Source organism: Nerophis lumbriciformis, linkage group LG14, assembly GCF_033978685.3.
Source record: "Nerophis lumbriciformis linkage group LG14, RoL_Nlum_v2.1, whole genome shotgun sequence".
Lineage (NCBI taxonomy): Eukaryota > Metazoa > Chordata > Actinopteri > Syngnathiformes > Syngnathidae > Nerophis > Nerophis lumbriciformis.
This window is the reverse complement of record NC_084561.2, coordinates 20,556,553-20,577,201: the sequence shown is the minus strand read 5'-3', so window position 1 is coordinate 20,577,201 and position 20,649 is coordinate 20,556,553. Positions and strand designations below refer to the sequence as shown.

The window sequence follows — 20,649 nt, the reverse complement described above, 5'->3', positions numbered from 1 at the left end:
TTATTTTTGATTCTTATTGTAATATTTTCTATTTTATTTCCATTTATACCCCCATTAGTTACTTTTTACTTACTTTTTAAATTCGATCTCAATTCTGTACTCTGCTGCTGGAATTGGAATTTTCCTGAAGGAATCAATAAAGTTCTATCTATCTATCTATCTATCTATCTATCTATCTATCTATCTATCTATCTATCTATCTATCTATCTATCTATCTATCGTACCCCCCTTCTCCCCGTATACTTTACAGCAGATCGCCGAAATTTCAGACTTAACAATTACTTTATTCCAACCTGTCAGCGGCTCAAATCCCAAATTTGAAAATGCCTAGCAAATGAATGCATTTTAGAGTTGAAACGAGTGCCATTTGTTTGTAAGAAAGGGACATGCCGGTTCAGTGTGTGTGTGTGTCTTTGTTCATATTTGGGCGCGCGCATACAGTTCAAACTGAAGCACATCAAAAGAAAGTGGGAGATTTTCATAGCTATTTTTTTTTTCTTTGTAGTTCTTTAATTGCATCCCCATGGCTTTCTTTCCATGGACAGAATCTTAAACAAAACATTCGCAGGGGTTTTTTTTGGGGGGGAAGATTCTTTTTTTGTTTTTTTGTTTTTTGGAGGGAGACGAGAACTCAACTTTTTAAACAACAGACACATGTCAGGGATGAATGATTTTTAATTTGGTGAAATATCCAAACATATTTTTAAGTTTTGTTTGCAACATACTATAACTTTGTCTGATTGTTAACAATCCAAAAAATACTACCGTTAGAGGAAATCATCTGCAGGTTTCACTTAGCCTGTGATGATTTTTGTATTTTATTTTTTAATTATTTATTTTGTATTTTTATATTATGACGTTTTCTTTTGGAAATGTGCATTACACACTCCAAAGAAGCTGTGTCCTCTGCAGTGGACATTTGTGTTTTGGGCTATGTCTTTTCCAAAATGTGTAATCCTGACAAAAGAAATAGACCAAAAACACATCTCAGGAGAATAATTTGTGTGCATCCAAACTCTGACTTTTAAAAATAATAAGTTAAACCATCCCTTTTACTTTTAACCCCTTTAGGAAGCTTTAACTGGCCTTTTCACCCTATTTCACCTACTGCTCTTTTTTATTAGGGCTGTCAGAAATAATGAGTTAAATCATGTGATTAATCACATTAATTATGTATACTTGTGTTATATTATGTGTACTTATATACCTGAACAGTGGATTATTTTGAATGTTAGAAAAAAATATTTATGTTATCCCTTATATCCTGCCTTATAAATGACCCTTATTGCTTTCTTCTGCATGGTAATGAGTGGATATAGTGTGCTTATGTAATTATTTCCCCCAAACTTCTGCACAGTAGTGCAAGTTAATGGCATTCATATCTCTGCATGACAATGTTTTTACCTTCTCTACTTATTTATCAATAACATGCAATATTCAGCCAGTTAAACATTCTGCAATTGCGGACTATCAATCAGAACACATATTTTGTGTGCATCTAAACTCGGACTGTCAAAAATAATAAGTTAAACCATCCCTTTTACTTTTAACCCCTTTAGGAAGCTTTAGCTGACTTTTTCACCCTATTTCACATACTGCTTTTTTTTTAGGGCTGTCAGAAATAATGAGTTAAATCATGTGATTAATCACATTAATTAATCACACTGATTAATTAGTTAAATCATGTGATTAATCACATTAATTATGTATTACGCTGATTAATCACACAATGCACTGCTTATATACCTGAACAGTGGATTATTTTGAATGTTAGAAAAAAATATTTATGTTATCCCTTATATCCTGCCTTATGAATGACCCTTATGGCTTTCTTCTGCATAGTAATGAGTGGATATAGTGTGCTTATGTAATTATTGCCCCAAACTTCTGCACAGTAGTGCAAGTTAATGGCATTCATATCTCTGCATGACAATGTTTTAACCTTCTCTACCTATTTATTAACATGTAATAATCAGCATGTTAAATATTCTGCAATTGCGGACTATCAATGAGAACACATATTGGTGTGCATCCAAACTCAGACTGTCAAAAATAATAAGTTCAACCATCCTTTTTACTGTTAACACCTTTAGGAAGCTTTAACTGGCTTTTTCACTCAATTTCACCTGCTGCTCTTTTTTTATTAGGGCTGTCAGAAATAATGAGTTAAATCATGTGATTAATCACATTAATTATGTATTACGCTGATTAATCACACAATGTACTGCTTATATACCTGAACAGTGGATTATTTTGAATGTTAGAAAATGTATTTGTGTCTCCTATATCCTGCCTTATAAATGACCCTTATGGCTTTCTTCTGCATGGTAAAGAGTGGATATAGTGTGCTTATGTAATTATTGCCCCAAACTTCTGCACAGTAGTGTAAGTTAATGAGATTCATATCCCTGCATGACAATGTTTTAACCTTCTCTACCTATTTATTAACAACATGTAATATTCAGCCAGTTAAACATTCTGCATTTGCGCACTAGCAATCAGAACACATATTTTGTGTGCATCCAAATTCCGACTGTCAAAAATAATAAGTTCAGAAACAGAATCAGAATAGTTTTATTGCCATTGTTTGAGATTGGGTTCACAAACTAGGAATTTTTCTTGGTACAATCGTGCAACATAAAACACATATAACACAGAATAGGTAATAAATAATAAAAATGAGCTGTAACTGAGCTATCAGATCTTGTTATTGTTCATGTGTCTGATGGCCGGGGAGAAAAAACTGTTCAGGTGGCTTTTAGGAAGCTTTAGCTGGCTTTTTCACCCTATTTCACCGACTGCTCTTTTTTATTAGGGCTGTCAGAAATAATGAGTTAAATTATATGATTACTCACATGAATTATGTATTACACTGATTAATCACACAATGCACTGCTTATGTACCTGAACAGTGGATGTTTACCTAAGACAGTGGTTCTTAACCTGGGTTCGATCGAACCCTAAGGGTTCGGTGAGTCGGCCTCCGCCGCGGAGGTCAAGACACACCCAACTCATCGTGTAAATAAAAACTCCTCCCTATCGGCGTATTATGGATACGGGAACAGCAAAAGTCACACTGATTTGCAGGTGTGTAATTTGTTGTGAGTTCATGCACTGTGTTGGTTTTGTTCTTTCAACAAGGTGATGTTCATGGACGGTTCATTTTGTGCACCGGTAAAAAAAACATATAACTTTGTCTTGAATTTGAAAAAAATATAATATGTTTCACTAAAGAAGGGGTGAATGCGCATATGAAACCGGTGGGGTTCGATACCTCCAACAAGGTTAAGAACCACTGACCTAAGATGAGTAAAGAGACTCCGACTGGTGTGCCTACTGCCAAACTTCACTTTGAAATAAACCCAGACAGGACTTTAAATTGTCATGTCTGTGTGATCATGTTTTGTTTTAGTCATGTTCGGTTTTGTTTTTGGACTTTTTGTGCACTTTTTGTTTTGTCACCATAGCAACCCATTAGTTTTCACCTGTCACGTCACGCACCTGTTTCACGTTTTGAGTCACACACCTGTTTTCGTTAATCATGTCGGTAGTATTTAAGTTCATTGTTTTCAGATCGTCGTTCTGGCGAAATTCCGGATTCATACCCCTGTCTAGCTCAGCACATTCCTGACACTTGTTATTCATGCTTCATGCCATGCCACAGTAAGTGTTTATTAGTTTTACGTCCATAGTTTTGCCTTTGTCCTAGTTTTTGTTTCATTAGCCAAGTTTGTAGTACTTCCGCCCTTGTGCGCGCCTTTTGTTTGCATCCTTTTTTTTGTAGTTTGTTAGTGTTTTAAATAAATATGTATTCACCTTCACGCCATGACCAGTCCAGCTTTACTTGCATCTCGGAAAAACAAACACACCATAGTCCACGTCTTGACATAAATAAAACTATCACAAGTTTTGAGTAAATAAATGATGTGCATTCAATTGAAATATTAAAAAAAATGTTCCAAAATGACAATCAGTAAAATGGTCGTTTTTAAATGAATTTAAATTATGCAAGGAAGGAATAACATGACTAATACCTACTAAGTGGCCTAGTGGTTAGAGTGTCCGCCCTGAGATCGGTAGGTTGTGGGTTCAAACCCCGGCCGAGTCATACCAAAGACTATAAAAATGAGACCCATTACCTCCCTGCTTGGCACTCAGCATCAAGGGTTGGAATTGGGGGTTAAATCACCAAAAATGATTCCCGGGCGCGGCACCGCTGCTGCCCACTGCTCCTCTCACTTCCCAGGGGGTGAACAAGGGGATGGGTCAAATGCAGAGGACAAATTTCACCACACCTAGTGTGTGTGTGACAATCATTGGTACTTTAACTTTAACTTAATCCAAATTCACAAGTGTGAAATATGAATGGTTTGACAGCGCTAGTCAGAGTGTGTAACAGGAGCGCCGCAGTGCCCTATTTACAACATGTAAAGATCAATATTTCAGATGGGCTTTCCAAGGATTTGTTTCAAACATTTTCCTGAAAGTCAGCCTCTCACTGGAATAAGCGCGCATATTATCTCTTTTTTTGTGTACATATTAATGCATCACAGCGCGCACACTCACGCAGATGTCTGGTGTGCGGTATCATCCCTTACAGTCAGGCGGGGATCATCACCGCACCTGCTAATTACCAACTCCAGCTGGAGAGTTAAATGGAGATCTGTTCTCTGTCTGACCTTTGACCCCCTGCTCTTTATGTGACGCACTTCAAACCCTGTTTGGGGGCCGGCTGGGGCCGGGCCTTAATGAGGCCCCATGTCTGCCCTCTGTGGGCCGTGCGCCTCGGATGCCCCGCTTTCATCCGCGACCATCCTCCCTTGATGTAAATTGAAAAGATCACAGCTATGGGGAGAAGACCTGGACTGGAAAGGCCTCTCTGCATAGATTATGAATATCATAACTCAACAGTTTTCTTTTCGCCTCCCCCACCCCCGCTGCCGCCACCTCTTCCCCGTACAATGCAATAGTTCTAATTGGACCCAGTGGGGGACTCTCTGGCTTTGATCTCATCACCGCCACTGTGACTTTACACTAAAAAATGTCACTGCCAAATAGGGTTATCACCTGTAGAGCCTGGCCTTCCTCTGATGTCTGTACGCGTCTCGTTAGTTTCACTCAAACCGGAGAAGTTAATTAGTTTGACAGAACCATTACTGCCGAGACGTACCTGATGATTGCGGCGTAGGCGCCACTTTCAAACTCCCAATTACCAAACGCGCATTTTTTTTTGTATGCGAAATGCAAAGAGGAACTTACCTTACAGTGCGCGCGGCTTTGCTCTCGTCTCTCCTGACAATAGCCAATATTCTATGCTTTTGAATTGATCACCCGCGTGTGACATATAGGACATTTTTAATCACGCTTAAACTTTTGAATCAAACTTTTTCACCCCTAACATTGTGAAGGAAAACACAACTGATTGTGTCCCCACCTCATTAAAAAGTGTTTGCCGGCGCGGTGCTCTCAGCCGTTCAAAGCGGCTGCACACAACTCTGTGCAGAGTAAACTCGGCTATCCCGTCTTGTCTGACAGTCTTTGGGGTATGCCTCCCCCACTTAGACTGACATTGTGTTCCCTTTGATTCACCCCCCCCCCTCCAACACCACCACCAAATACGGGGGGGGGGAAGACATTTTAATGATTTGCAAGGAAGAATGCACATAAACATGAAATATTAATTTTTGAAAGAGCTTTACACAAACATAAAAGCATTTAGCACAATGAGCGAATATGGAGATGACACTTGTTAATTTAATCGTGATAAACTTTCTGTTTGATGCCTTGGAGCATTTGCGATGGCAGCACGGGGACGTGGTGGAGAGTGAGGAAAAAAAAAACCCAGGAGAGACGAATCGACGCTGCTCGTTTTGTCTTTGTCCCAGTTTAAGACTGACACTCTCTCTGTTGTCTTCTTTCTTGCTCTGTTACTTTCCGCCTGTGCTCTCTGAACATTTTTGCTTCTCCTCCCTCAAGTTTTTCCCGATTGGCTAATTGCAGAGACACCCAGACCGCGATCTTGCCGTATCGCCGCCGCTTCACACCATGATATATTTGCCTGTCTCTTATTAGAATTGTCAAATGATACCAAAAGAACGTCCTGCTTTTATACCTGCTCGCTTCTCTTTCCTGAAAATGTGACCACACTAAACACTTCTGACTCTAGCAGTATTACTCACAAGTCATTAAAAGTCATTCAATAGATTTTGCAAAAAATTAAGGCCTGAAGTGGCATTAAAAAGCATTAAATTTGATGTCCAGAGGCAATAAAAAAATGTTATGTGGTGAAACCCTACATGCTATTAGCGAATCACAAGTTGGTGATTAAAGGCAGGCAGCAATTAACGGTGCCAACATTTTTTTTTTGCCTAACCAACAAAGAAACTTCTGCTGACGCCACCACAACTGGCAGCTGCTGCTACCACTACAGAAAAATAAATAACTACAAATATATTCTTAGATCAAGAAGTCTTTTGAGCTAATTGTAATCCACCAGAGAGTAACAGTTCATTTAAAATGTTTAGCTATTCAAGATGATCATTGTCAAGTGCTTACAATTGTGTCTATAGAGACAGTTGTAAGCTTTTGACTATATATGACAACGATCTGCAGTAGACTTAGACTTCCTTTTATTGTCATTCAAATTTGAACTTTACAGTACAGATAAGAACAAAATTTTGTTGCATTAGCTCATTGTAGTGCAGGATAAAAGAGCAATAAGGTGAAGATATAAATAAAAAGATTACTGCACAGATAAATATATTGCACTCTTGCATATGCATCCACGTTTATGGATGTATTTTATATTGTCTTTATATTCCAGCGAGGTAATCCGTTTTTGGGGGGAATTGAGGGTATTATCATGATGCGTTCAAGAGTCTTACAGCCTGAGGGAAGAAGCTGTTTCAGAACCTCCAGGTTCTGCTACGGAGGCTGCGGAACCTCATTTCAGAGTCCAGTAGTGAAAACAGTCCTTGGTGGGGGTGGGAGGAGTAGGACATGGGCATTAAATTTGTTTTAAGTGACATTAAAAAGCAATAAATTAAATGTGCTGATATATGAAACCCTTTAAAATGATAGAATCACAAACAAATAAAAATGTTTTTTAATTAAAATGACACATTTAGTCACTAGTGTAGGCCGTGCCATACACACTCTGTAATACAACAGCATTGGTCACATATTGCAATTTTTTCGGAGTTGAGTGCAATACATTTAACTGTTGTCAAGTATGAGAGGTCACTGTTCAATATTTTTTCTTTCAGGCGCATGCACACACTGAAATATTGCACTAAACAGGTGTGTAAAACTCATTGTCATTGTTATGGCTGCCCTCGAAGCCACTTGTAACTGCAAAACATATAATATACCTAGGCCTGCAGCTTTCGATTATTTTAATAATCGGGTAATCCCGAATGCAGCTGAGATATAGGCTCCAGCACACCCCGCGACTCCGAAAGTGACAAGCGGTAGAACATTGATGGATGGATGGATGGATGGGTAATCTATTGATTGGTTTGTTGGATTAATCAAATAAAACCCACCTTATAGCCCTAAATAAACAGCAACTTTTTTGCTTGCCAGTTCCGGGCACTCCATGCAGTCTGGATTTTATTAATCACTAAACAATTACCCGAAGTAACGGAATATAAATACAATTAATCGATTCATCATTGCAGCGCTAACCATAACCATATAAATGTAGAAGCTAAAGTGTGTAATGTAGTGAGCATGATCGCCCACAATATTAAACAATTGCACTTTATGATTGAGAATGATCATTGTTTAACAACAAACCGATGGAAAACTCTTCTTTGGCCTCCTAGGTTAAGGTGTCACAGATTGTAAAGTGCGGCTATTGTAGAATTTATTTCAAAAAGGGTTACAATGACCAAAAAAAAAAAGAATAACGATGAGACAATATTCAGTTAAATAAATGTTCTGACAATATTGAACTACATTTATACATTCACTGTACAAACACATATACACAAACTGTACATATACAAGTACATATGCATACATACACTCATGCATATAATCACGTTTCATCAAACATATATTAACGTTGTTGCCCTAGGGAAAACTGGGTATAACACATGGCACACTGACAATGCTTAACCTATTGTTACTATAACAATCTACAAGGTTAATATAGTTGGCTTCTCTTTCTTCCCCTCCATTTATCTGCTTTCCTTTGTATTTGAAGTTATCATTACATGTATGTATTGTTGCATTTGAACAACTGTATTGTTGATAATAGAGGTAATTATTGTTATTATTCATTATCAATAGTGCTATTTCTATTGGTATTTGTATTGCTCCATTTGTAGTGTAATAATGCTCATTGTCATTTCTGTATTATTTATTTCACTAACTGCTTATTTGCTATCACTTTTACCATCATATTTGTACATATCCTATTTGCAGATGTTGTTCTGTTGTTGTTGTTGTTGTTGTGTTTGCTGCTGTTGTTGTCTCTCTTATTTTCACATACAAATAAGGCAACAAGGGAAATATCTCACACTTGTCTTTTGTAAAGTAAATCTGAACAGCCGATATGGGCATCTACAGGTACATCAACAATATGATTTGCCTGAGTAGCTGGACAGGACAAAAAAAGAACTACATTTAGCAAGAAAGATGCATTGTCTTATTATTCTTAAACCACGTAAAATGATATGGCCCAAAAACCTAGAGTTTTATGCTAAAAACTCACTCCTGTTACGCTCAGTCCTGTTACTCCAACAAGACATCTTCAGCTTGAGAACCTATTCCAAAATGACGGCTGAGATGGGCCAACATGACCTGCTCAGTGGCCTTGTGGTTAGAGTGTCCGTCCTGAGACTGGAAGGTCGTGAGTTCAAACCCCGGCCGAGTCATACCAAAGACTATAAAAATGGGACCCATTGCCTCCCTGGGTTGGAATTGGGGGTTAAATCACCAAAAATGATTCCCGAGCGCGGCCACCGCTGCTGCTCACTGCTCCCCTCACCTCCCAGGGGTTGCACATGGGGATGGGTCAAATACAGAGGATAATTTCACCACACCTAGTGTGTGTGTGCGCGACTATTATTGGTACTTTAACTTTAACTTTACACATTTTGAGTACAGTAGTTCAACATGTGTTTAGGTTTAGAGTTGAGAAAACATACTCATTTTAGAGATGTCCGATGATGGTTTTTTTGCCGATATCCGATATTCCGATATTGTCCAACTCTTAATTACCGATTCCGATATAAACCGATATCGATATATATACAGTCGTGGAATTAACACATTATTATGCCTAATTTTGTTGTGATGCCCCGCTGGATGCATCAAACAATGTAACAAGGTTTTCCAAAATAAATCAACTCAAGTTATGGAAAAAAAAAAGCAACATGGCACTGCCATATTTGTCTCAAAACATGCTCTCCCTGAGAGAGCATGAGGACGTTGAGGTGGGCGGGGTTGGGGGGCGGCGGGGTTTCGGGTGTAGAGTAGCGGGGGTGTATATTGTAGCGTCCCAGAAGAGTTAGTGCTGCAAGGGGTTCTGGGTATTTGTTCTGTTGTGTTTATGTTGTGTTACGGTGTGGATGTTCTCCCGAAATGTGTTTGTCATTCTTGTTTGGTGTGGGTTCACAGTGTGGCGCATATTTGTAACAGTGTTAAAGTTGTTTATACGGGCCACCCTCAGTGTGACTTGTATGGCTGTTGACCAAGTATGCATGCATTCGCTTGTGTGTGTGAAAAGCCCTAGATATTATGTGATTTGGCCGGCACGCAAAGGCAGTGCCTTTAAGGTTTATTGGCGCTCTGTACCTATGTCCGTGTACCACTCCGTTCAGCAGCGTTTTAAAAAGTCATACATTTTACTTATTGAAACCGATACCGATAATTTCCGATATTACATTTTAAAGCATTTATCGGCCGATATTATCGGACATCTCTAACTCATTTAAACTTTATTTTGAGAGTTGACACAAGTGAAATGAATTTAGAATAAATAATTGCAATTTTCATGAAATGTATAACTGGACTTGTGATTCCTGCTTCCTGTGAACAAAATTGGAACTTGATCAACTGTGCATCCCAATAAAATGTCTGCTGAACAGGCACAGAGCAGCGGTCCCTCTCCGCCTCACCTTCCTTCTCCTCACCCTCGCTCAGCCACGGCGCAGTCAGACTGCTGTTGAGCAGGTGAGGAGAGACTCTTGACAACTTCCTCCCCGGACCCCCCGGGGACGGTGGCCGGGTGAATCTTTTGTCAACCTAAAACAAGCTCAGGCCTGCTGCTCGTCTTCTCTCGCCTGGAGTCTTTTTGGAGCCTTAGCCAGGAGAGGGGGGAAAATAATTAAAGACATTTTATGTCAAGAGTCCCCTTTCTAGAGGAGGCTGGAAGAGCCAGCGAGGGGGAGTGGAAAGAACACATACGGGAGTAAGAAATGGAGAGAGAAGTCAAAGAAAAAAAGATGAGGAGTGCGGTGAAGGCGAGGATGCAAGTTTCTATTCCCCTTCTTTCCGCTACCCATCCGGTGCTCAATTAGCAAAGCAGCAGGTGCTCCCAGCAGCGCAACACGTACGCCTGGTGGAAAAGCGGGAGCTTTCTTTCTCTTTTCTGTCTTTTTTTGTGATGACCTGCAAATGTGATATTTCACACTTGGAAAGGGCTAGCTGTCCCCCCCCACCCCCGTTTCCCCACACACCCCACCAATCTCAGAGGTGATAATTTAACTTTTACCGTCGTCTTCTCACCGCATCTCTCTCGTTACGTTTTCCACCAGGTGTCCTCGCTGAAGAGCAAGCTCAAGAAGCAGTCGACGGCGACGGGAAGCGGCGTGGCGAGGGCCTTCCTGAGAGCGCAGGCCGCTCTGTTTGGATCCTACCGGGACGCCCTGCGTTATAAGCCTGTAAGTGGAGGAGCACAACCAGCTGGTGTCAAACCAGCTTCACACATCGACCTTGTTAAAATAGTCCAATTTCACAAGCACTTACATATAGGGAGGGTTCCAGATGTCATTTTGCCTCAATGTTCACTTTAAGCGTGAGTGAATGATGTGTGAAGAATGCACCACCGACCTGATAAGTCCAAAAGAGAAAGAGATGATACAATATTATCAGGTTGTTATTTGAGCACACTGCAGCTCATGGAGTGTGGCAAATTACAGTGGTACCTACTGTACTTTTCACTTTTTATTTGTATTTTTGTAATTACCGTATTTTTCGGACTATAAGTCGCAGTTTTTTTCATAGTTTGGCCGGGCTCCAGTGCGACTTATATATGTTTTTTTCTTTTTTTATTATGCATTTTCGGCAGGTGCGACTTATACTATGGTGCAACTTATACTCCGAAAAATACGGTAGTTTTTTTCTCCTGTCCATCTTCTCAGGCAAATCATATAGTTGATGTAGATGCCCATATCGGCTGTTCAGATTGACTTTACAAAAGAGAAGTGTAGAATACTTCTCTTGTTGCCTTATTTGTATTTGACTTTATTAAATGTATTTATATTATCATTTGGTGCAGCCGGGCCGGAGCAGGAGGGGATGGAAAGAGAAAAAAAAGGAAGACAGAGGGGGAAATTGTGTGGACAAGAGGGGGATTAGACAGAGAGACAGAAACAACAACAGCAAACACAACAATAACAACGACAATAGAGCGACATCAGCAAATACGATATGTTCAAATATGATGGTAAAAGTACTTTTCACATTTGATTTAATACGGTGCCAATTACCGGTACTTTTGTGTACATTTGAATAATCCTTTTTTATTTTTTTATTTAACACAGATCTGTGCTAACCAGTTTATTTTGTTTTCTTACACTTCTGTCTCTCATGTGAAAGTACTTTATTGTAGACTTTGCATGCAGTTGCAATTCCAAGACGTTCGATGGCAGTAGTGTATAGACTTTGGTGTGTTGCTTTATTTAGCCAGGAAGTAGTCTTTGCCATTAAGTTAAATGAATAGAATAGAATAGATCTTTATTGTCATTGTCAACGAAATTGCAAGCAAACTCATTTAGTGCAAATTCATAGATGACACCTAAAAACATAAGAGCATTGGTACTAAGATAAATAGATAAAAATAAATACCGTATTTTTCGGACTATAAATCGCAGTTTTTTTCATAGTTTGGCCAGGGGTGCGACTTATACTCAGGAGCGACTTATGTGTGAAATTATTAACACATTATCGTAAAATATCAAATAATATTATTTAGCTCATTCACGTAAGAGACTAGACGTATAAGATTTCATGGGATTTAGCGATTAGGAGTGAGTGACAGATTGTTTGGTAAACGTATAGCATGTTCTATATGTTATAGTTACAGTGTTTCCCACAGGACAGGCATCTATTTGTGGTGGTGTGGTCGGGGGGTGGCGGCGGCAGCGGCGATGACCAAGAAGAACGCGGAGTTGGAATATAATTACAACATTTTATGTACATATTTATATACAGATTTGAACAATTAGTGATTCACTGAAATATATTTATTAATTGTGGCTCTTACAAAAAATATATCTTATAAAATATAAAAGCTAAAATGTCTCTTAAAGCTCTGCCCCTTTAATTAGTGAATACTAAATAATTTAACTTTAGCCTACTACTACAACCATATTATTTACCAGCAACATGAAGTGAAACAGAGGCAGAGATGTCCTGCCACAGTCAGTCAACCTCCTCCTCCTCCTCCTCCTCCTGCTGCTGCTGAACAGGTCGCACCTGTGGTCCGGACTGTAGGCCTACCTCCTCTCCAAGTCGAGCCCTTTTCGGCCGTTGAAAATATTTTTCTATACTCATCTGTGTGAAGGAGTGAACATCCAACATTAGAATTTATTACTAACGAGCAGAACCGCTCTATGTACAGTGCCGTCTAACCTTAAGCGGCAGCAGCTCAACACATGCAGGGTTCAACGTTAAGGTTTTTTTCTACTTGCCCGACTTCTCAAATCTACTTGCCCCAATATTTGTACTTGTCCTGCCTAGGTTTTTTTCTGGCTGTGTAGTGCTCATGGCTTATATCTTACTAAAATTCTTCCCGTTGACTATTTACAACACTACATAGTATTTATTATTATTATTATTATTATTATTATCATCTATAATTACATTTAAATGGCATTGCATACATGTAAAATTAAATGCTATTTCACATTATTTGACCAGTAGCAGTTACACCCATCTGAACAGGTCAGCCACCTGTTTAAAGCCCGATCACAGTTGAAATCTTGAAATGAAGGGCCTTTAATGGCCAAAACATTAACCTGGACAACATTTTAACAGCTGGTTGGCTCAGATTTTATTCTTTTCATTGCATTCACATGCTGCAGTGGACAGTGGACAATTTAGCTTCAGTCCATGTGTGTTTATTGACAACAGGGTTATAACCTGGACACGTTAGCTCGTCGGTATGAAAACAGGCGACTGTTACTGCGTGCGTCTGCCCCGTACCCCGAGTCAAACAGCGGCGGTGTTAATGAAGCAGCGTCAGGCTGCTCACCGTCAGTGAAACGCTCGGTGAAATCACGGATTAACGTTAAATATATGACAAGCCGCGAGCGATGTAGCTATAACCTATCTACCTATAACCTATATTACCCTCGTATTTTGATCCCGTCCGTCCGTCCCTCTTCTTCTTCTTCTTCTTCTTCTTCTTCTTCTTCTTCTTCTTCTTCTTCTTCTTCTTCTGGCCCACCAGGTGAATTAAGTGCTATTGGCGGAGTTACAATGCATAGTAGGCTACCGCCACCTACTGCACCGGAGTTGTAACTACAAGCAACATTCACAGACAGTCCCATTGCTTTTATGAGCGGTCGAGCGAGTCAAAAGCCGAACAATCCATTTGTGGCGGACGTAATTCTTTCGTGGCGGGCCGCCACAAATAAATGAATGTGTGGGAAACACTGAGTTATTTGAATGACTCTTACCATAATATGTTACGTTAACATACCAGGCACGTTCTCAGTTGGTTATTTACGCGTCATATAATGTACACTTATTCAGCCTGTTGTTCACTATTCTTTATTTATTTTAAATTGCCTTTCAAATGTCTATTCTTGGTGTTGGGTTTTATCAAATACGTTTCCCCAAAAAATGCGACTTATACTCCAGTGCGACTTATAGGTTTTTTTTCCTTCTTTATTATGCATTTTCGGCCGGTGCCACTTATACTCCGGAAAATACGGTACACAAAAAACATAAAATACCAAGCTGACAGGCACAGTCATTCTCTTATGCCTTGATTGTGTTCAGTGACACTATTGCTCTCGGGTAGAAAGTGTTCTTGAACCTGTTTGTCCGGCATTTTATCATCCCGTATCTCCTGCCCGAGGGCAGCAGTTCAAAAAGTTTATGTCCGGGTTGTGACGATCTGTCACTTCATTTCTGTTTGTGCTTCTTTGTTTTTTACTCAGTGGTTAGAGTGTCCGCCCTGAGATCGATTGGTTGTGAGTTCAAACCCCGGCCGAGTCATACCAAAGACTATAAAAATGGGACCCATTATCTCCCTGCTTGGCACTCAGCATCAAGGGTTGGAATTGGGGGTTAAATCACCAAAAATGATTCCCAGGCGCAGCCACCGCTGCTGCTCACTGCTCCCCTCACCTCCCAGGGGGTGAACAAGGGTGATGGGTCAATCATTGGTACTTTAACTTTACTTTGTATTTACTTCCCATCAGTGCTCTTATTTTGTTTCCATTTCTGGCTTGTCTCGCTGAGCGCTGTGTTTTTTCCCCTCACCTGCTGTTGATTGGCAGCCAGTCCACACCTGCTGCCAATCAGCATGTTCCTATTTATGGCTGTCTCGCGCGCTCCTCAGTGCTCGAGGATTGCTTTGTGTTTGTTACATGCAAGACTGCTTTCACCTCTTTTGGATGATATTAAAAGCGTCTTACCTGCTCATCGCTCTCCTGGTTCCTGCATCTTGGTGGTCACCACTACTGCAGCCATGAGAGTTCGTAACAGGGGTGAGATGGGTCCCTTATGATGTACAATTCATCTAGGGAGGTGATGTGCCAGTCTCTTTTAAAAATTGTTGTACTTACAGTAGTACCTCAACTTAAGAGTATTTTTTGAGATGAAAGCTGTCTCTCAGCTAATTGTCATGTTTTCATTTGCAAGCAAACATGGATGCCAAAGTGAACCCTTTATGATCCAACACAAACGTCTGGTCTTACTTGCAAGAATGAGCTTATAGCTAGAGACTGATATAACTATGTTTTTCAACCATGGGAAGGAAGACAGTGGGTGTGAAGGACAGTGCTGGAAAAAAAGAAGTGGATGATATTCATTGAATTAAAGAAATAAATAATCAAAAACATGACCGAACGCGTCGCCAAGTTGGCAAAGCAATTTGAGTGTATCCCTCTTAGTCTGCAGAGTGAGTCTAACGCCAGCCAAGAATGTTAAAATAATATCTAAACATTTATCCATGGAAAAGCTGCTCTTGGTGTGTTCGACGGAGAAGCAGCTCAAAGTTAATACTGTAGAAGTCCACTCTTCAAGGTAAATGTTGTACCGTATTTTTCGGAGTATAAGTCGCTCCGGAGTATAAGTCGCACCGACTGAAAATGCATAATAAAGAAGGAAAAAAACATATATAAGTCGCACTGGAGTATAAGTCGCATTTTTGGGGGAAATTTATTTGATAAAACCCAACACCAAGAATAGACATTTGAAAGGCAATTTAAAATAAATAAAGAATAGTGAACAACAGGCTGAATAAGTGTACGTTATATGAGGCATAAATAACCAACTGAGAACGTGCCTGGTATGTTTACGTAACATATTATGGTAAGAGTCATTCAAATAACTATAACATATAGAACATGCTATACGTTTACCAAACAATCTGTCACTCCTAATCGCTAAATCCCATGAAATCTTATACGTCTAGTCTCTTACGTGAATGAGCTAAATAATATTATTTGATATTTTACGGTAATGTGTTAATAATTTCACACATAAGTCTCTCCTGAGTATAAGTCGCACCCCCGGCCAAACTATGAAAAAAACTGCGACTTATAGTCCGAAAAATACGGTACATTACTAGTACATTACTTCATAATACTACTGTAGTTGTTTGTAGTACTTCCCTTGTATTGCTTTTATACAACGTGTCTTATCTAAGTGTATTTTTCTTCTTTTAAAAGGCATGTTAAAATTGTGCTGTTTTGGGGGGCCATGCGCCTTTCAAATTGATTTTAATTAATTTCAACGGGAGAAGTTTATTTCAAATACAAGTATTTTGAGTTAAGAGCTTTGTCGCAAAACCAATCTCGACTCAAGCTCGTAGGTTGAGGTGTTACTGTATTATTACACACCAGCTGTTTTTTTTTGTAATTTAGTTGTAGTTTTCATGACTACATTTGGAGGTGCTGAAATAGCTAGGTAAAAACGCTAACCTGCTCAGTGGTCTTGTGGTTAGAGTGTCTGCCCTGATATCGGTAGGTCGTGAGTTCAAACCCCGGCCGAGTCATACCAAAGACTATAAAAATGGGACCCATTACCTCCCTGCTTGGCACTCAGCATCAAGGGTTGGAATTGGGGGTTAAATCACCAAAAATTATTCCCGGGCGTGGCCACCGCTGCTGATCACTGCTCCCCTCACCTCCCAGGGTGTGATCAAGGGTGATGGGTCAAATGCAGAGATTAATTTCAGCACACCTAGTGTGTGTGTGACAATCATTGGTACTTTAACTTGAACTTTAATGCTAATCAGTATCATGTCTATGGCAAATCCAATGTAAATTAACATCAAGCTAGCACATTTTGAAAAGTGGAGCCTTATTGCATTTTTGAGCCTTCTTCTTGTTTTGTTGCCATGGAAAATTGTCACATTACCTAAAAGCAGTCCAGCTGAGTCCATGTTTGACTTCTTGTTTCCTGACCACGGGCTTGAACATACTATAAAATAGTTGTGGTAGTAAAGTTGCATATGATTAGTTGCACAATTCCTCCAACCAGTTATTAACCCTTTGTGTAATGTTCATATTGTTGTTACTAAGCCAGCGTTTGTGGGTCTGATGGACCCGTTGCATTTTGTGGCTTTTAATGCCTCACAATCAAACACTTTTATGTTAAAATACTGAACAGATGTTTACCTTATCCCAATAAACATCTGTTCAGTATTTTAACATAAAAGTGTTTGATTGTGAGGCATTAAAAGCCACAAAATGCAAAGGGTCCATCAGACCCACAAACGCTGGCTGAGTAACAACAATATGAACGTTGCACGGAAAATTTCTTTGCCAGTTTCTGCATCCCACAGGGATTCTTCTTTTGTGTTTCTGCACCTGCGGTTCCCACACAAGGTTGCAACATCGTTTGTCAACACTGTCTGCTCTCATTTTCTCGCACATTTGACCCTCCGATGTTCTGTGTACCTACACTCTGTCCTCCTCCTGTCTAGGCCTGCTGTGTGTGTGTGTGTGTGTGTGTGTGTGTGTGTGTGTGTGTGTGTGTGTGTGTGTGTGTGTGTGTGTGTGTGTGTGTGTGTGTGTGTGTGTGTGTGTGTGTGTGTGTGTGTGTGTGTGTGCGTGTGTGTGTGTGTGTGTGTGTGTGTGTGTGGTACACAAAACATCAATTTCCACACTTCTATTAGCCCCGGACATCTTATATGTAATAGAAATGTGTAGGGGGGCGGGGGGTGTATGGTGTGTGGTCATTAAATATCCATCCATTTTCTACCGCTTATTCCCTTTGGGGTCGCGGGGGGCGCTGGAGCCTATCTCAGCTACAATCGGGCGGAAGGCGGTGTACACCCTGGACAAGTCGCCACCTCATTGCAGGGCCAACACAGATAGACAGACAACATTCGCACTCACATCCACACACTAGGGCCAATTTAGTGTTGCCAATCAATTTATCCCCAGGTGCATGTCTTTGGAAGTGTGAGGAAGCCGGAGTACCCGGAGGGAACCCACGCAGTCACGGGGAGAACATGCAAACTCCATGTATTCTGATATATGTTCTTCACAGAAAATGAGCCAAAGTCAGTGAATCTCAGTTTGAAAAATTAATTAATTGTATCATTTTTCTTTTATTAAAAAATGAAAACGGGTCCCACAGACCCGAACACCACAAGGGTTGGAATTGGGGGTTAAATCACCAAAAATGATTCCCGGGCGTGGCCACCGCTGCTGATCACTGCTCCCCTCACCTCCCAGGGTGTGATCAAGGGTGATGGGTCAAATGCAGAGATTCATTTCACCACACAAACACTCTCTTGCATAGAAATAAATAAGGCCATCCATCCATCCATTTACTACTACTTGTCCCTTATGGGGACTTAACATAATCCAACTGGCAAATGAATGAATCAAGTATGATTCTGGTGAAGCTGCATTTGCAGCCTGTCGACTTCAAGAACATGCTTTTGATGTAGCATGTATGTTTGCATGTCGTCTGATAGCAGCTCGTCCTCTTCTCAAGGTGACGGAGGATAATGGAGCGACACGTTCATCGAGTGATTTGAAGCAGAAGACTTAGCTATAGGCGTCTGAAAGCACCCCAAGCTATTCACTCTTAAAATCTCAGTTGGGGTGACGTTAGTTAAATGTCAGATTCTTGACTGAGGCAGCGTGGAAGGCAGGTAAAGGGTGAGTTTACAGGCAGAGTGCACATTTAAGGTGGGCCTGTCTGTAGCAGTCAAATGTCAAAGAGTCTGAGAAGTCTCATGACGTTCCTTTTGAAGATTTCTTTTAGGCACCTTTGGTGTTTGTGTGCTAAGCCTTGCTAACATCACTTTACTGTGTGTTTTCTGCGTATCAGGTCTGAGTCAGAGCAGAGTAAACTACAGCATGTCCTGTTTGACAAATAGCGAAGCCTTTGTTCCTTTGGCTTTGAAACTAATTGGACTTTGTGGACTCCCAGGGCCAAGATGCTACATTATTGATGCTGTCTTGCTTTTCTGCGAATACAGTCAGTATAGAAACAAACTGCCTCCCCTCTGACACGTGCACGCACAATGCAATGTTATGTGTTTGTGTACAAGCACATGCAGTGATTTTTTTTTTTTGCCCGCTGGTTTCTTTTAGACAGCAAATTTGCAAAAGCCTGTGCATTAGCATATGTGCACGCACACTAAGTTCAACCTGGTGTTGCTTTCTCATTTGTGATATTTGTGGTCTATATCCACCCAGACATGGCTGTGATTCACAGGCACATATGTCTTGGCAGAAGGAGGGGTGTCGTCGCTCGCTGGGTGTCTTGCTGAGTTGCAAATGAAACAATACTGGGAAATGCTAATGAGTGTAAAAGCGGTTGGTTGATTAGAAAAGCATTTCCAAGGTCAATCATTTCCAGCTCAGGTGCCCATCACTGGATTAGTGCCACAGGTGGATTGAAGAAGAAGAACCAGAAATATAATTTCAAATGGCTTGCAACACAGATTAAGCTACGTCGAATGTGCCGGTGCTTGGCTGAGTTCGGGCCATTGGTACCATAAAGGAGCTTAAATGAACCCTAGGGTGTTGGAGAACAGGGTGCCAGTGCATGTTTATACAGTAAATTGCATAAACACTACCGGTGCTTATTTCGTTAATTAAAGATCGGTCATAATTGGCATGCATTCAAATCAAGCATCGTTTTGTGGAGCTTGATTGACATTCACATTGTATACACAACAGCAGAACACATGCATCACTTGCAGTAATATATTTCCTATATGCAGTTAAGGCTAGAATTATTCATACATGGGACACATTTTCCATCCATCCATTTTCTACCGCTTAATCCCTTCGGGGGCGCTGGGGCCTAGCTCAGCTACAATCGGGCGGAAGGCGGGGTACACCCTGGACAAGTCGCCACCTCATCACAGGGCCAACACAGATAGACAGACAACATTCACACTCACATTCACACACTAGAGACCATTTAGTGTTGCCAATCAACCTATCCCCAGGTGCATGTCTTTGGAGGTGGGAGGAAGCCGGAGTACCCGGAGGGAACCCACGCAGTCACGGGGAGAACATGCAAACTCCACACAGAAAGATCCCGAGCCCTGGATTGAACCCATGATATATATATATATATATATATATATATATATATATATATATATATATATATATATAGGTTGTGAGTTCAAACCCCATACCAAAGACTATAAAAATGGGACCCATTACCTGCCTGTTTGGCACTCAGCATCAAAGGTTGGAATTGGGGGTTAAATCACCAAAATGTTTCCCGGGCGCGGCCACTGCTGCTGCTCACTGCTCTCCTCACCTCCCGGGGGGTGAGGGTGATGGGTCAAATGCAGAGGATAATCTCCCCACACCTAGTGTGTGTGTGTGTGTGTGTGTGACAATCATTGGTACTTTAACTTTAACTTTAAATTTGACTCATTGAAACCTGCAGGGGTCCCTGGTAAAAATACAGAAAAACGATTGATTTGAGATATCAGACTAATTTAGTGCATGAACGTAGCGAATGATCACGCCACTTCAACTACAAGACAACGTAAGTCCATTCCAGACTAAGGTAGGTTAGTGTTTTTCATACCTAATTTCACTTGCCTTTTCTAACATTCCACACTACAAAATAATAAAAGTATGTATGAATCGTGCTTGAATCCTATCAGCCAGTAATAAAGCCTCCAATATCGGCATCGTATCGAAAGTGAAAAAGTTGTAACAGTACACCCCTACCCTTCTAATTTGAAG

At 40.5% G+C, this 20,649-nt stretch overlaps 1 protein-coding gene and 1 long non-coding RNA gene across 3 annotated transcripts in view; one reads left to right on the top strand and one right to left on the bottom strand.

The window, feature by feature from the left end:
- dennd1b (DENN/MADD domain containing 1B) overlaps positions 1–20,649 on the top strand; it is a 362,658-nt gene that overhangs the window by 272,484 nt on the left and 69,525 nt on the right. For both annotated transcript variants that reach the window (XM_072914655.1, XM_072914654.1), the window contains one exon: positions 10,768–10,893. In XM_072914655.1, coding sequence (XP_072770756.1) covers positions 10,768–10,893 — 126 coding nt within the window. The remainder of the gene's footprint in view (positions 1–10,767; positions 10,894–20,649) is intronic.
- LOC140679396 (uncharacterized) overlaps positions 10,730–20,649 on the bottom strand; it is a 41,653-nt gene continuing 31,733 nt past the window's right edge. Inside the window, exons 2-3 of the long non-coding RNA XR_012050811.1 lie at positions 10,979–11,062; positions 10,730–10,891 (exon numbers count right to left, since the gene is read on the bottom strand). This is a non-coding gene — a long non-coding RNA (uncharacterized lncRNA). The remainder of the gene's footprint in view (positions 10,892–10,978; positions 11,063–20,649) is intronic.